At 42.6% G+C, this 16,925-nt stretch overlaps 1 protein-coding gene across 10 annotated transcripts in view; it reads left to right on the top strand.

Annotated features, from left to right (window-relative positions):
• Positions 1–16,925, top strand: part of CTIF (cap binding complex dependent translation initiation factor) — a 331,164-nt gene that overhangs the window by 275,520 nt on the left and 38,719 nt on the right. For all 10 annotated transcript variants that reach the window (XM_007974079.3, XM_007974078.3, XM_007974077.3 and 7 more), the window contains one exon: positions 9,414–9,569. In XM_007974079.3, coding sequence (XP_007972270.2) covers positions 9,414–9,569 — 156 coding nt within the window. The remainder of the gene's footprint in view (positions 1–9,413; positions 9,570–16,925) is intronic.

The raw sequence follows: 16,925 nt of genomic DNA, 5'->3' as shown, positions 1-16,925 counted from the left end.
CTACTGCACCTGGCCACATAAACATAATTTTTAATGGATGCATGACTCATCATTCACTTAATCATTCCCCTATTGCTGGGTGCTTAGGTTGTTAGATTTTTATGTGCATTAAGCTTATTTTTTTCTAATATTTTAAATTGTTTCCTTATGATAATTACCAGAAATGCAACTACCAGATCAAGTGAGAAGAACTCTTAAAACTTATTTTAAGGGTTTTCAGAAAAGTCGTACCCATGTACACTGCCCATATGTAAGTGTCTGTCTCACTGCATCGTTACCAGCATTGACAATTACCATTTTAAGTTGTCCTACTATAGATGGGGAAAAGGTGTTTTTATTCATTCATTCAATTACTACTGATACTGAATTAAGTTTTTTTCATATATGTATTAGCAATTTACATTTTGACCTAGGATTTATCTCTTAATGCCCTTTCCCCATTTGTTCATGAGGGATTTTGTACTTTTATTACAAATTTGAACACACTATTTATATATTAAGACCATTGCCCTTTGTCACATTTATTGCATGTATTTTCCTCAGACAATATCAATTGTCTTTTAATATTTTGAAGCATTCTTCTATTGTCTTAGTGAAGAAAGCCCCTCTCCTTCCAGAAATGTAGGAAATACTCTTTCATTTTCTTCAAATTTTTGGTCCTTTTTTTTTTTTTTTTTTAACATTTGCCTCTTCATTCCATCTGGAATTTATTTTAGAGCCCAGTGTGAAGTAAGACTCTAAATTATTTTCCTCCTGATACTTAGACAGCTGTCCCTGCACTGTTGCTTGAGTGAATAATGCTTCCTATGCCACTGATTTGTGGTCCTCGAGGGATCATGTGATAAACCTTTGTGGATGCCAAGTTTATTTCTAGGCTATCTGATCTAGCGCTCCATTCGGATGTCAGCTCTACAGCCTCTTAATGAATAAAGCTCTATTAAGGATAAGTTAAGAGTAATGTAAGTCTTTCCAATGTTGTTTTGTTTTTAGTTATTTCCCTTGCTATTCTTTCAAATTACTTTTAGGATTATTTTTTCAAGTCTTCATTTCCCTTTCTCCCGAAAAAGTTCACATTGGGATATGGAGTACAGATTGATATTAAACCTGTGAATTATTTCAAAGAGAATTACCATCTTCACAATGCTGTCTTCTCAATGAGGAATTGTATATGTTTCTTCACTTGTCGAAGACATTCTCTTAAATCTTTCAGTTTTGTTTGGCAATTTTCTTTATAGAATTCTTGCATATTTCTTAATAATGTCACTTAAGTATTTTATTGCTTTATTAAATGAGCTTTGTGCATTAAAATCTCACTAGTTAATTCTGTCATAAAAGAAAGCTGTTGATTTTGTGTATTAATTTTGTATCTAAATATTCTTTTAATTAGTCACTAAACTCTCTTGTTAATGATAATCTTTATTAATGGCTTCTCTCAGATTTTCCGTATATATAATCAAATCATTTTATCTCTTCCCTTCTAAGGGTCATAGGTGTTGCTACTGTTTTTTAATCAAGCCGATTGAAGTAATACATTACATTTATAGATTTCCTGATACTAAGTCATCCATGCCTTCCTAGATAAAAATCTACTTGGTTATAATGGATCTGTTTGTTAGTATTTCACTTGGGACTTTTATATCTATTCACATTAGCAAGATCACTTGTAGACTTCCTTATTTGTAACTTACTATCGTTAGATTTTGTTTATAGGGAACTGATTGGAAAGCTTCTCCTTTTCTATGTTCTGAGTCAGTTTGCAAAGGAAAGCAGTTACCTAATTTTTTGAAAGTTTGAATGAACTTACCTATAAAAATCGTAAGTTTAGAGATTTCCTTATAAAGGTAATTCTTTCATAACTTTCATTTTAGTTTATGATTTTTTAGTTTATTCTGGCTCATTTCCTTTTTAGCAAATGATTTTTTTTTGAGAATCACCTATTTCATCATTTTTTCAAAATTATCAACATAGAGTTATAAATAATTTTTATTATACTTTTTATCTCCCTCATATCTGTTTTCATATCTAGTTTTATTTCTGTTTCTTCTTTCTTGATTTTATATGTGATTTCCTTTCTCTATTTCCTAAGTAATTAATTTGGAGGTTTTATCTGTATTATGTCCTTATATTTCCTTAGCTATTGTTGGTTTTCTAATTGTTCTAGTTAAATGTTAGATCAACATTGTCTGGTAGAAGTATAATGTGATCTACAATGTAATATTAAATTTAATAATATGTGTTACTTAACCCAGTGTATTCAAAATTTCACAGGTAGTTAATATTTTTAAAATACGAGACATTTTACATTCTTGTTTTTATACTAAGCCTTTGAAAAGTAATATCTGTTTTACACTTACAGCGCATATCAGTCAGGATAGCCACACTTCAAGCACTCAATGTATTGTCACATGTGGATAGTGGCTACCATATTGGATAACATTGGTTTAGATGATATATTTTCTTCCATTATTTAATGACCAAAATAGTGAAGACTATAAATTGACCTTTCATTATAGTTTTGACCACATTCCACAAGTTTGTATAGTTATTTCCTAGATAATCTAATACAAGTATTATATATTTGATTATGTCTTTATTTCATTTTTCTTTAGAAGAATACCTTTTAAGTATTCAAGCAATTGGCTATTTTTTAATGGTTGTTGTTAATTCATAGTCCCAGTATGTAACCTGTACAATTTCAATGTTTTGAAATTTATGCTGAGATCACAGCTTACTGTGAGGCTTGTTTCAATTAATCTTATTAACTGTATTATTTAAATCACCTAAGTCATTTGTTTTTTATTCATTTAATTGGCCATAGAATGTTAGTGGTTTTATTTCCTGATATAATTCCTCCTTTCTGTTTTTTTTCCTATGTTTCTTTTTTTTTTTTTTCTTATTCTTATGTTTCAATAGCTTCAGGTATATTCAAATCTATACTATAAAGTCTATAACATTTTGTGTTATCTCTTTATTATGGTTTGTATTTTTATCTATATATAAAACCTTATAACTTTATTTAATAATTGTTATCTTAGATATACTTCCCTTTTACTACTACTTTGTTTTCATTTGCTCACTCTTATTTTTACCCATCCATTTATTTTTTATATTCTGTTTGCAGTTCTGCTAGTGGTTACTAGTGTTTACTTTTAGCATTTTAAAGGCGTACTTTCATTTTTTTTCTCTGATTCCCAAACTTAAGAAAGACGCAATAACCAGTGAATCCTTATGGCCTGAATTAGGAAATGTTATGTGCTGCACAGACTTCTATCTCCTTCCCACCAGTATTTACTAATCTCTAGTAATTTAATCTTGGATTATTAAGTCACTACTACTATGAAATGCTTATTTAAATTACATTTTAAAATTAAATATCTTCTCTTCCAAGGATTATTTCTGGCTTTTGATTCCATTGTATAACCAAAATTATGATGACTTATTTTAACTTAGCTTCATAAGTCTACCTGGTTGTAGTTTCAGTTTTCCCTTCTGTTTCTTCTATACCGTGATTTCCTCAGAGTTAAATCATAAATTTTGTTGACCATAACATGCATTCGGGAAGTTATTTTTATTTTTTATTATTTTTAATTGTAGTTTAAAAATAACACAAAATGTACTATTTCAATCATTTCTAAGTGTACAGTTCAACAGTGTATAGTCACATTCTTGTGCAACCAGTCTCCAAAACTTTCTCGTCTTGCAAAACTGAAACTCTCTACCTATTAACCCCCATGTCCCCCTCTCCCCAGCCCCTTGCAACCACCATTCTACTGTCGTTTCTATGTATGGGTTTGGTTACTTTAGATACCTGTGTAAGTGAAATCACGCAGTATTGTCTTTTTTGACTGGCTTATTTCACTTTGCATAATGTGCTGAGGGTTCATTCATGTTGCAGCACATGTCAGAATTTCTTTCTGTTTTTAAGGCTGAATAATATTCCACTGTATGTATATATCACGTATTGTTGATCCATTCATCTGTGGGTGGATGCCTGGGTTGCCCCCACCTCTTGTCAGTAATGCTACATACTGACATCTCTTTGAAATCCTGCTTTCAATTCCTTTGGATATATACCCAGAAGTGGAATTGCTGGATCATATAGTAATTCTATTTTTAATTTTTTGAAGAATCGCCATACTATTTTGATTTTTGAGATGGAGTCTCACTCTGTCCCCCTGGCTGGGGTGCAGTGGCATAATCTAAGCTCACTGCAACCTCCACCTCCTGGGATCAAGCAATTCTCCTCCCTCAACCTCCCGAGTAGCTGGGATTACAGGTGCCCGCCACCACACCCGGCTAATTTTTTGTATTTTTAGTAGAGACAGGGTTTCACCATGTTACTCAGGCTGGTCTCGAACTCCTGACCTCAAGTGATCCACCTGCCTCGGCCTCCCAAAGTGCTGGGATTATAGGTGTGAGCCACCACGCCTGGCTGGCCATACTATTTTTCATAGCAACTGCAGCATTGAATTTTTTAAGATAAGCATGTAGGAGTGATTTGTTTTAGAACTTACTTATGTAAGATCTTTCTCTTGCTTTCACTCATAGGCAGGTTTGTTCTTTTCCCTTCAAACTCACGAAGACATTGCCTTCATGTCTCTGAATTTTTAACCTCAAATAAAGAAGTATAAGGCCAACTAGATTTTTGTTCCTTTGTGAGAAGACTGTGACTTTTGTTCCTTCATAGCTGTTTTTAAATTTTTCTTTTTCTGCGAAACTAAAAAAGAAAATTCAGCGGGGGCAACATAGTGAGACCTTGTCTCTACAAAAAAATTTAAGATTAGCTGTGGAAGGATCACTTAAGCCTAAGAGGTCGAAGCTGCAGTGAGCCTTAATCATGTCACTGTTCTGCAGCCTGGGCAACAAAGCAAGACCCTGTCTCAAAAAAGAAAAAGAAAACAACAACAACAAGAAGAAGAAAAAAGAAAAGGAAAGAAAATTCTTCCGCTAAGTAAAACTGGGGCATCGCAAGGGACTTCTGAAACACTGTGCACACGTTTTACCTAAAGAGTCAATACAATTTTTTTATTATTTATTTTCAATGAGAAAGTTTATTTCTCTGCTCTCTTTGTTCTGTGTATTCTGGTATCCTTTTTGAAAACTTCTCTAATTCACAGATTAGATGTCCACTCTCTACCTTCTCTATCGTTTTTCATTTTGTTTCTAGTCTATTTATCTTTGTATTCAGGTTTCTGGTCTATTTATCTAATTCTGCTCTCTAGGCGGTTTCCAAGTTTATCTTCCGCATTACTTTTTCTGCATTATCCATTCTATCCTTTACTGCCTCCAGTTCATTTTGATTTTGCTGTTGGATTTCTAGTTTCCATTGGCTCTCTCCTAATCCCAGTTCCTGTCTCACACTTCATTTCAGCCTGAGAGTTGCTTTGCTAATCACAATCCCTTCCTTCAAATGCCTTTTCACACATCATAGAATCTATATTGTCATTCTCCTTACATACAAGCCAACATGTTTTGCACTTGAGTTTTTCATTTTATTTATATCTGGTTGATTGTCATTAACATGTTCAGAGTTACACACTTCCATTAAGTTTTCACGATACTGCTCCTTTATTCTGCCAGTCAGGATATTTGTGTAGATGCCGTGTTGCTCTGCGCCTCCCTCAATCCTGAATGAGGTCACCGCTGTCTGGTCTTTTGTGTTTGCTGTGTGCATCAGCCTTGGACTAGCTTGGTGTCTGCTGAGGCAGAGTCTCCCTCTCAGACCTAAAGCTGGAGGGTGGCTTCATGAGCTCATCTCAAATCCAATTTCCAATATTTAGCAGGCATTCAATCTCCTAGTAACCTTTGCTAGCCCAAAACAGAATGCTGTCTTGATGCCATGGATGATCAGGAAGAAACTAAGTCAAGCGCTAGTTCTTTGATCAGACGCAATCCATTGTTTAAAACTTCAGTTCCTCGTACACACTGCCCCCAAGTTTTTCCTACCCCAGACGGCTTTGCCTGAGAGCACCACCCCTTAAAGGACACAGCATACCAGCCAGTCTCCTCCTGCCCCGCACTGCCCTGAAACTCCAAGGCCTGGAGTAAGGGCGGTGCAGATGGGAGCTGCCTTAATACACAGGCACAGGGCTTTGCTAGTACTGACAGATCCTGTCTACCAGCCACAGACAGAGAGAGGAAGGGGTTGAAGCCTCAAGCTACCCCTGCCTTTGGTCTTCTGGGTCCCCTGGGCAACCAGAGTTTGTTGGTGACAGCACTTTAGTTAATGATGTCACCTCCTGAGTCTGGGAGGAGTCTGCTGGGGAACTGTTATCTTCCTTCTCAGTGTTGCTGTGGGACTTGGTTCTTTGATGTGTGTCTTCATGGGTATTTTTAGGGAATATAAGGCAATGACAAGCTGGGGGTTGATAGAGGGGCACCATTTTAACACCCGAGTTAGCATTTGATAAAGGCCTGGAGTTGTGGTTCCCAGCCATGGTTGCACGTTAGAATCAGCTGGGGAGCTGTCAAAAATTACCAGTGTCTCAGCCCCACCCTGACCAGTTACACAAGACTTTCTGAGGTGGAGTCCCAGCATCCGCAGCCTCAGAGTTCCTCTAGGTGACTCCAATGTACAACCAGGGCAAGAGCATTTAACCCAGAGCAGAGAAGGGGCTTAAGTTCTCATTCAAGTTCTAGTACTGTGGGGCCTTAGTCAAGTCTTTTAATATCTTTGTGCCTCAGTTTTTCCCATTTTAAAATGAGAATGGTAATGCCCACTCTTGCTCAGATTACATAAGAATATTATGGGATAAACAAAGGTTCATGAGAATGAAAGCACCAAAAGACGTATGACTTCAAGCCCAGTAGTGCAGAGCCCTTGGCAGGCCCTGGGATGGCAGACACCACCATTCATTCATTCATTCATTCATTCATTCATTCATTCACAAAGACCCTGAACAGCTGGGACCCCTGTGAAGGCTGCCTGCTCTAGGCTCTGGACTAGGGTGAAGAGACAAAGCTGTCAAAGATGCTGGGCACCCACCACTTGCGGGGACCCTGGAGTCCCTTGTGGTCCCTTTACACCCTGGATGAAAGACAAACAGCAGAACTCTACAGTCATACCCAGGTGGACACTTCAGTGAGAAAGGAATGGGGAGGCAGGAGGCCTGAGGGGTCAGTACGAGGCCCATGAGGTCTGCAGGCAAGGCTGGACTTCCAAGGGACAGTGTGGACAAATGGCTTCATGGAAAGTACAAACTTGGAGAGTGACTAAGCGTGGGCTCTGATGCACTACTTTCCAATTTAAAAACACCGTAAGAGCTGCTCTTGCCACAAAAGCAAAACGAAACAAAAATGGGTAACTGTGAGATGATGGATATGTTGTTTGCTTCACTATAGTAACCTTTTTACTGCCTACATGTATCCCATTGCATCATGTTGTATACCTTAAATGTACACAATAACATTTTTTGAAAAATAAAAAACACCATAAGGAGAAAAAATGTTTGCTCTCCAGAGCAGGCTGACGTCAGTCTGAATCCCAGCCCTGCCATTGGCTCATAGTCACGGGCAAGTTACACAACTTCTCTATCCTCAGATTCTCCGTCTATAAAATGGGGCAGTAATAGGACCTGCTTTATAGGACCATCGGGATAACTATGTAAAATACCATAGTTAATGCCCTTGGCTCGGTGTCTGGCTCACCAGTAGCAGCTGCTGCTGCTACTGTATTGCATATAAATATAGACATCAAAATAGTTATAGATACACACACAAGTATATACTTCTTTGTAACTGATGAGACTCAGGTCATTATAAGCTGTGGCCTAGACTCATCCAGAGCTGGCACTGCAGGGCTTCTCAGCCAGCCCCTGACCTGCCACCTGAGGAGACCAAGGCACCTCTAGATGGCACCTTCATCACTCACAAGGGGCAGATGTTAACCAAGTCATCTCTGAGGGCCTTCCATCTCTGGAGATGCTGAGATTCTGGTGTCAAGGATGCTGGGCTGAAGTCAGCAGTGGTGAGGGGGACTGGGCTGTGGGAATGGTCTGAGTCACATTCTACAACCTGTCTTCACATATTCTATTTTGGTGGTGGCACAGTCACCCAAACCAAGAATCTTGGCGTCATCTTGGACTCTCCCCTTTCCATCACCCCTTACAACCCACCACTTAGCAAGTACTATTGCCTTTCACAATGTCTCTTGTGTCACTCCTGTATTGGTCTGCTATTGAGACTGAACAAACAACCATAAAAATCTCAGTGGCACACAGCAGTAAATGTGCATTTAGATGATGTGTGTGCAGATTGGTTGGGGGTCACCTGACTTAGGCTAGACTAAGGCGAGGCCCTGTCACGCATGTTGCCCATCTTCTCCCTGGGACCATCAGGCCGGCCCAGAGAGTCTTCTTAGGATGACAGAAGAAACATGAAAGTCAACGTAAATATTTAGGGCCTCACATCAGAATTGGCACACCATCACTCCTGCCTCATTCTGTTGGCCAAAGCAAGACATATGGCCAAAACCAAAGACAAGAGGTAGGGGAAATATCTTTCTGAATATTATTTAAGCTACCCCAGATTCTTACCGTTCAGCTGTCAGAGCACTGAGGTTTTAATTTCATCCTGCCTGGACACTTGCAGTGGCCTCCTGCTTGGTCTCCACCCCTTAGCTGTTTTAACCTTTCTGTTGAGCACTGGTATGACTGTGGTATTTCATGGTCCCATCCCCGAAACCTTCCCTAGCAACCGTCCCATGAAACCCAGCTCCTTGGCTTTTTATACCTTCGTCTCTTATATCACAGTGATGAGTGAATATGTCTTATCTTAGCTCCTAGTGCAGAGCCTGGCACACAATGGGGCAATAATATTTTTTTAAAGGATGAATGAATGAATGAATGAATGAATGAATACCTCTAATTTTCCTGCTGTCCTCTAGGCCCCTTGAGGGAGGGGCTGTAGCTGTGTAGCGCAGTGCTGGAGCGCTAGCCCACATGGCCCTCTGTTGCCATTGCTGATGATGTGTGGGTGGGCAGTGTTCTGGTTACCCCCAGCCTACCACGCAGAGGGCATGACTTGGGGGTTAGCAAAGGGAGATTGGTTAGCCACAGAGAGTTAAGTGCAAAAGTGCTGAGTCTGGGGAGGGTGTCACCTCCCGTTCTACCTCATCCTCCCACATCAGCATTGCTGTCAGTGAAGGAGGGTGACCAGCAGGTCTGGGCAATGCCCAGAGGCAAGGAAGCTGTGTCCCCAACCTGGGGACACCTGAAAAAGAGGTGTTGTGGCCACAGGTCAGGGTGGTCCTAGCCACAGAGAGTGCAATCATGCACCCCCATCCTCATTTAAGACATGGGGTTTGTCTGCTGCCCAGGAGCAGCCCCGAGACAACAGATGCTCTGCACAGCAGGGTGGCACCCGGGCCCCTCCCCAGCCCCAGGAGGCTGACACAGTCTCTCATGCCTCCACAGAAAGACTTCACGGTGCGCGAGGAGCTGCAGCAGCAGGACGTGGAGCGCTGGCTGGGCTTCATCACCTTCCTGTGCGAGGTCTTCGGCACCATGCGCAGCAGCACGGGCGAGCCCTTCCGCGTGCTCGTGTGCCCCATCTATACCTGCCTCAGGGAGGTAAGAGACCCGCTGCCTGTGCCGCCTGCGCAGCCAGACAGTGCCAGGGCTGGAATGTGTCTCAGATACCCAGACAAAGCTATGAGGGTGGACTCACTTAGAAAGGGACCCATCCCGGCCAGGCACAGTGGCTCACACCTGTAATCCCAGCACTTTGGGAGGCTGAGGCAGGTGGATCACCTGAGGTCAGGAGATCGAGACCATCCTGGCTAACACGATGAAACCCCATCTCGACTAAAAATACAAAAATTAGCCAGGCTTGGTGGTGGGTGCCTCTAATGCCAGCTACTCGGGAGTCTGAGGCAGGAGAATTGCTTGAACCTGGGAGGCGGAGGCTGCAGTGAGCCGAGATCACGCCATTGCACTCCAGCCTGGGTGACACAGCAAGACTCTGTCTCCAAAAAAAAGAAAAAGAAAGGGCCCCATCCTTCAGCAAAGAGATGCACAACAGCAGGCGCTTCTGCTCCCCAAAGCCAGGTCTTTCTTTGTTGGGTTTACATAAAGGGAACCAGCACCCCCTTCCCCCGCGGGGTGTTGTGAACTCAGGCCTCAGCCATTCCCAATCTGGAGCACTGGCTGCAGAGGGGAGGCCTATGGTAAGTGTCTCAATGAGCAGTCTTGGAATTGGATTGGATTGGTTCGCCACTGGATTATTTATGCTATGAAAACATGTTTTCTTCTAAATTTCATCTGAAAAAGAAGGAAATAAGAATGACCAAGGAACTTTTGAGAAGCAGGAATTCACCAGATGCTTGCACTGCCAGATATTGTAGCTCACTTTCTACACCCCTCTGGCTGCTGTCAGGGGAGAGAATTGAAAGGGGGCAGAAGTGGAAGCTGGAAGCCGAGTGGGGCTGCTTAGGCTGCCCAGCACAAGGTTGGGGTCTTGGAAGACAGCCTCAGAGTGAGGGCGAAGAGCGCGTTTAGGCTCTAGTTGTATATCTGAGTTACAGCCAGCAGGACTCAGTAATGTGAGATGGAGGAAAGGGAGGAGGGGACATGGACTCCCCGTTTACCAGCTTGGTGGCCTCATTTTCTGAGATGGAGGATGCTGGATAAGAAATAGAATGGGGATGAAAAGCAAGAGTCAGTTATGTTTGAGTTGCCTGTTAGCTGTCTGTAGGGAACTGCCTGGAGGTTGGCCGGGTGGAGGGGTCTAGAGATCCTGAAGAGGTCGTGCATGCAGATAGGGGATGGAGGGTTCTGTGAAGTATCAATATGCACCTGGTGCTCAAAGCTGGGGACCGGATGGAACCATGCAGGAAGAGAGTATAGATGGAGAGGCAGAGGAAGGGGGCGTGTAAGAACCCTCACAGCAGCCCTTCACTGCGACCTGGACGCCTCCCCCGTGTTGAACCCTCCCACTGCCGGCAGGCCTCTGCTGGGGCTACCAGGACACAAGGGAACAGCCTCCTAAGATCAAAGGACCAGGACAGAAAAGTGTCCTGGGTTTGGCAACAAGCAGGTCACGGGCCCTGGGTGTCAGTGGAGGTGAGGACAGGAGTGTGGACAAGTCTTTGGAGAAGTTTTTCTGTGAATGGCAGCAGGGAAGGGGAGCTGTGGGGTCAAGGGGCATCTTTGTGTTTTTGAAAGAAAGACGATATAACAGAGCAATTTAAGAGAAGGGAGGGAGTGTATTTATAAGTGTTTTTGAAGCATCCGTGTATAGAACAATAGCATGCTCATTCCAGACTAGCACAGAGCACACAGTTGTCTCTCGGGTGCTTTGTAAACCTGTGAGCCTCTGCCACGCCATGTACCCAAACCACATTTCTTAACAAATGCACTTGAAATCAGATTTGTTTCACAGATTCAGACAATGGCCTCTCCTGACTTTATTTCATCCTCAAAGTGCCTTGAGCTCAGAATGTAGCTCCATGAGGGCTGGCAGCTCTGCTTTTTGCACCCTTTGGAATGACTTGAAGGCAGCCTCATGGAGGCTAGGAGCGGGCCTACATGGCCTCTTGGGTCCTCCCATCCTTGCCTGCATTGCCCTGTGCCCTGGACAACCCACCTCGAGACAGGGAGCAGCCCTGTTCTAGGGCGGTGACCTGAATTGCCCCAACACTTTTCCTCTGCGTGATCTGGACACCTCCTGGTGTTGTCGTCACCTGCTCCTCCGAGAGGGAGGCAAGGCTATAGCCGAGCGCTGGCCCTGGCTGCTGGGACAGTTTTAACACCGCCTGAGGTAGTACAAACGTTCTGGTGTGAGATCCGGAAGGTGCCAGGAGATGTGTGCAGACAAGAACAAAGAGCCACGCCTAACACACACTTGTTGGATGCATTCAACTTTTCGGGCCAGTTTGACAAACACAGACCCATCCCATGCTCATGGTAAACTTGAAGAATAAATAAATCACCTATGGCCTTCTCCAGTTTGTAAAAGAAGAGGGGAGGGCCCCATGTACCAAGCTAGCTAGGGCCGGGCTGCGGCAGGGTTCAGATCCTGGCTCTGTTGTTCGTCAACTGCACCACGTTGGGGAGCGTTTACCTGCTCTGAGTTTCGGCTTCTTCATCTGCAAACGGTGCTCATGCTGCTTTCTCTGCAAGGTGCTGGGAGGGTGGCGAGGCGTGGAGAGACAGCTAAGCGCACTAGGGACAATGAGGCCAGAGGCTGGAAGGAGGTGCCCGGAGCACAGCAACTGGCAGAGAGCTGGTTGTCATCTAGGTTATTGGGGCCTAGGGGCTGAGCACACGCCTAATCTTAAAGGGCTACTTGGGCTGAGTGTCCTGCCCAGGGACACACAGCTGGCCCATGCCAGAGCTAGTCTGGAGCTCCTGAACTCCAGGTAGGGCTCTTTCCAGGAGAAATCTTGGCTTCCCTAAAACTGGGCCATAAGAAAAGATGGGGACTTAAGGGGTACCCTACGGATCTTATCAATCCTTGTGAACAGCCTGTTGCCTTTCCCAGCTCCATGGGGGCCCCTGAATTCTTCAAGTCATTTGCCGCCTCATAACCAGGCTTGACCTACATCCCTAAAGCAGGTTGAGCCAGCTTATGGAAGTTTCCAGAGCCAAAGGCACTGCTGCAGCCACTTCCATGCTGGAAAAGCTTAGGCTTTCCCCCTGGGGCCATGTAGATGTCTGACCCCAAATCCACAGCACCCACTTTGCCCTGAGATCCCCTCCACTCCCAGAATCACCCCCAGGCCCACATTTCCAGCTGCCCACTACGCCTGTCCCAGGTCATCCCTCAGGCCCCTCCAACAGGATGTGGCCAGAACTGCACCCCAAAGCCCCTACTCAGTGCAGCTCTCATGCAGGCCTCCACCCATGCTGCCTGCCTCCCTGCAGCGAGGCAGCAGCCCCAGAACCCATGCGATTGCCTTTCCTCAGTCAAGTCACTCACTCCATCCCCTGCGTCTGCACCCCCAGGGCAGTGCTTTCCTTGCTACTTCTGAGTAAAACACAAACCCACAGGCCATCTCCGAGTGAAGGGTCTTGCTGAGGACAAACCTAAGGGAGAGATGAAAGTCCTCACCATCCAGCCTGTCTGGGGGTCCTTGTGCTCACAGAGGCCCCCTTCATTCTGAGGTCCAAGCTCACTTGGTCCCCACGCTCCTTTAGATTAAGCACGTGCTCAGTCCCCAGGCGCCTCAGCCTGGAGGACACCCAGCTCTCTGGGAGTCCCTGGGGACATCTTTTCACACCCTGACCTCATCAAATTAACCATTCTTTAAGTTACTCAAGCTTGAAATTTGGAGTCATCTCTGCCTCTCTGTCTTCCTGTCCCTGACACTTCTTCCTAGGCCCAGCTTAAAGTCACCTTTTCTGTGTAGCCCCCGCTCAGCACACCAACAGCTTCCTCCTGAGGGAACTGGAAGTGCCCTCCGTCCTTACTGCTCCATCCTCACTCACCCCAGCCTCTTCACATTGTGTTGTAGCAGTGTTCAGTGACGGTAACAGTGCATCTCACGGCATGGACGCCTCCATCTAAATCGAGTGCCTCGTGTGTTCTTTTTTCTTTTAACTCAAACAGCACTCTGAAGATTATCATCCCCATTTTTCAGAGGAGAGCAGAGAGGTCAGGCAACTTGCTCAGGGCCACACAGCCACCAAGTGGTAGAATCAGTCCTGGAATCCAGATCTGACCCCCATTTCCCTGCCTTGCAGGCAGAGCAGGAGCTCCTCTGTTTGTCTTCTTGGTCCATAACTCAGCACCTGTACGGTAGGAACCCAGTAGATCTTGGTGGAATTGATTCCATTTTTGCCCTAACTAACATGCCAATCAGAGATCCTTCTTCCAGAGATGAAGAAGAATTTTCAATGTGTGCTTTTATTGTGTAAGAACAAATAGTCTCTGCCAAGGTGGTTTTCAGAGTGATTGAAGAAGATTATTGGTCATCTGTAGCTGCAGGAGTCTCTTTGCTCTGCTATTTACAATTCATATTTGCTTAGCAAGCTCTTTTTTTATTTTTTAAATATTTTTAAATTTCTATTTTTAATTTTACTGTGGTAAGGATACTGAACATGAGATCTACCCTCGTCACAGGTTTCTAAGGGTACAATACAGTATTGTATCCATAGCCATAATGTTGTACAGATCTCTAGAACATATGCATCTTGCGTAACTGAAACTTTTCACCCATTGATTAGTGACTCCCCATCTGCACCTCCCCCTAGCCTCTGGCACTGGCAACCACTATTCATTGCTTTTTTGAATTTGACTCTTTTAGATACCTAATGTAAATGGAATTATGCAGTATTTGTTCTTCTGTGACTGGCTTATTTCATTTAGTAATGTCTTCAGAGTTCATCCATGTTGTTGTATATTGCAGTTTCCTTCTTTGTAAAGGCTGAATAGTATTCCATCGTATGTATATACCACTTTAAAATCTTTTTCTTGGTGTGTAATATTTTTACATATTTATGGGGTACATGTGATATTTTGTTACATGCATAGAATGTGTAATGATCAGGTCAGGGAATTTAGGATATCCATCACCTCGAGTATTTATCATTTCTATATCTTGGGGACATTTCAAGTCCTCTCTTCTAGCTATTTTGAAATATACAATACATTGTTGTTAACTGTAGCCACCCTACTCTGCTATCAAACATTAGAACTGATTACTTCTATCTGTATGTTTGTACCCATTAACCAACCGCTCTTCATCTCCCCACCCCCACCCCCAACACACACATGCACATCATTGTATCTATTTATCTGCTGATGGACATTTGGTTGTTTCCATGTCTTGCCTCATTGTGAATAGAGCTGCAATGAATGTGAGAGTGCTAATATCTCTTCAAAATCCTGATTTCAGCTCTTTTGGATAAATACTCAGAAGCGGGATTGCTGGATCATATGGCAGCTCTATTTTTAAGTTTTTGAGGAACCTCCATATTGTTTTCCACAGCAGATGCACCATTTTGCATTTCTACCAACAGTGTACAAGGGTTCTAATTTCTCTACATCCTTACCAGCTTGTCTTTTGTTTTTTTGCTCACAGCCATTCTAACAGGTATGAGGTGATATCTCATTGTGGCTTTAATTAATTTGCATTCCCTGATGATTAATGACATTGAGCATCTTTTCATACACCTGCTGGCCATTTTCCATGTCTTCTTTGAAGAAAGGTCTATTCCAATTCTTAGCCTAGTTTTAAATTGAGTTATTAGGTTTTTTGCCATTGAGTTTTAGGAGTTCCTTATACATTTTGGACATTAACTCTTTATCAGATGTATGGTTTGCAAATATTTTCTCGTATTCTATACTTTGCCTCTCTCTCTCTGCTGATTATTTCCTTTGCTGTGCAGAAGCTTTTTAGTTTGATGCAATCCCACTTGTCTATTTTTGCTTTTGTTGCCTGTGCTTTTGGAGTCATATCCAAAAAAAAAAAAAGTGTACAGACCAACGTCAAGATGCTTTTTCTTTATGTTTTCTTCTAGTAGTTTTACAGTTTCAGGTCTTATATTTAAGTCTTCAATCCATTTTGAGTTGATTTTTGTGTATGGTATGAAATAAGAGTATAATTTCTTCTTTGTGTGAATATCCAGTCTTCCCAACACCATTTATTGAAGAGACTGTCTTCTCCCCATTGTGTGTTCTTGGCACCTTTGTTGAAGATCAGTTGACTGTAATTGTGTGGATTTATTTCTCCACTCTCTATTTTGTTTCATTGGTCTATATGCCTGTTTTCATGCCAGTACCATACTGTTTTAATTGCTGTTGCTTTGGGATACATTTTGAAATTAGGAAGTGTGATTGCCACCAGCTTTGTTCTTCTTCACTCAAGATTGCTTTGGCTATTTGGGCTCTTTTATATTTCCAAATGAATCTTAGAATTGTTTTCTATATTTCTGTTTTTAAAATGCCCTTGGGATTTTGATAGGGATTGCATGGAATCTGCAGATTGCTTTGAATAGTGTGAACATTTTCACAATATTAAATCTTCCAATCAAAGATCAGGAACAACACAAGGATCCCCAATCTTACCACTTCTATTCAACATAGTACTGGAAATCCTAGCCAGAGCAATTAGACAAGAAAAGGAAATAAAAAGCATCCAAATCTGAAAGGATGACATAAAATTGTCTCTGTTTGTAGATGACATGATCTTGTTTATAGAAAATCCTAAAGACTCCACACACACACACACACACATACACACACACACACAAAATAAAACTGTTAGAACTAATAAATGAATTCAGTAAATTTGCCAAAAACATAATCAACATACGAAAATCCTTTCTATTTCTGTACACTATCTGAAGAGAAAATTGGGAAAATAATTTTACAATCACATCAAAAAGAAATACTTAGGAATAGACTTAACCAAAGAAGTAAAAAACTTATACAGTGAAAACTATAATGTATTATTTAAGACATGAAAAAAGACACAAACAAATGGAAAAACATCCTGTGAACATTTTATAATAGCATTCTAAGGACCCCTTTCTCCTGGCCCGGTCCTCAGCCTAACTGTGACTGTGAGGGCTGCACACACAGGAGGGGTGCGATTATTGTTTATGGCCTGAGCAAAGGGTGTCATCTTCCCATCTCAGCTGGTACCTCTGAGCTGACCTGCCAGGTTGTGGGCCTGGCTTGTCTAGAGCCTTCATTCCCCGACCCTACAACGCTCTCCACCTCCTCCGCCTCTCCATGCCTCTGTGACCCCATGGTGTTGTTGCGAGGCTCTTCTAGGTTATCACTGAATGCCTCTCTCTGAGCCCCTTACTTAAAGTCCTTGGTTGAAAATTTCTCTGGCAGGGAAATTTTCTTTTCCCTCTTTTGTTTGTTTGTTTTTTGTTTTTTGTTTGTTTGAGACAGAGTTTCACTCTTGTCGTCTAGACTGGAGCGCAGTGGTGCAATCTCTGCTCACTGCAACCTTCACCTCCTAGGTTCAAGCA

The sequence above is a fragment of the Chlorocebus sabaeus genome, chromosome 18 (genome assembly GCF_047675955.1).
Source record: "Chlorocebus sabaeus isolate Y175 chromosome 18, mChlSab1.0.hap1, whole genome shotgun sequence".
NCBI classification, from domain to species: domain Eukaryota; kingdom Metazoa; phylum Chordata; class Mammalia; order Primates; family Cercopithecidae; genus Chlorocebus; species Chlorocebus sabaeus.
The sequence above is the reverse complement of the archived record's forward strand: the minus strand, read 5'-3'. Positions and strand labels throughout refer to the sequence as shown.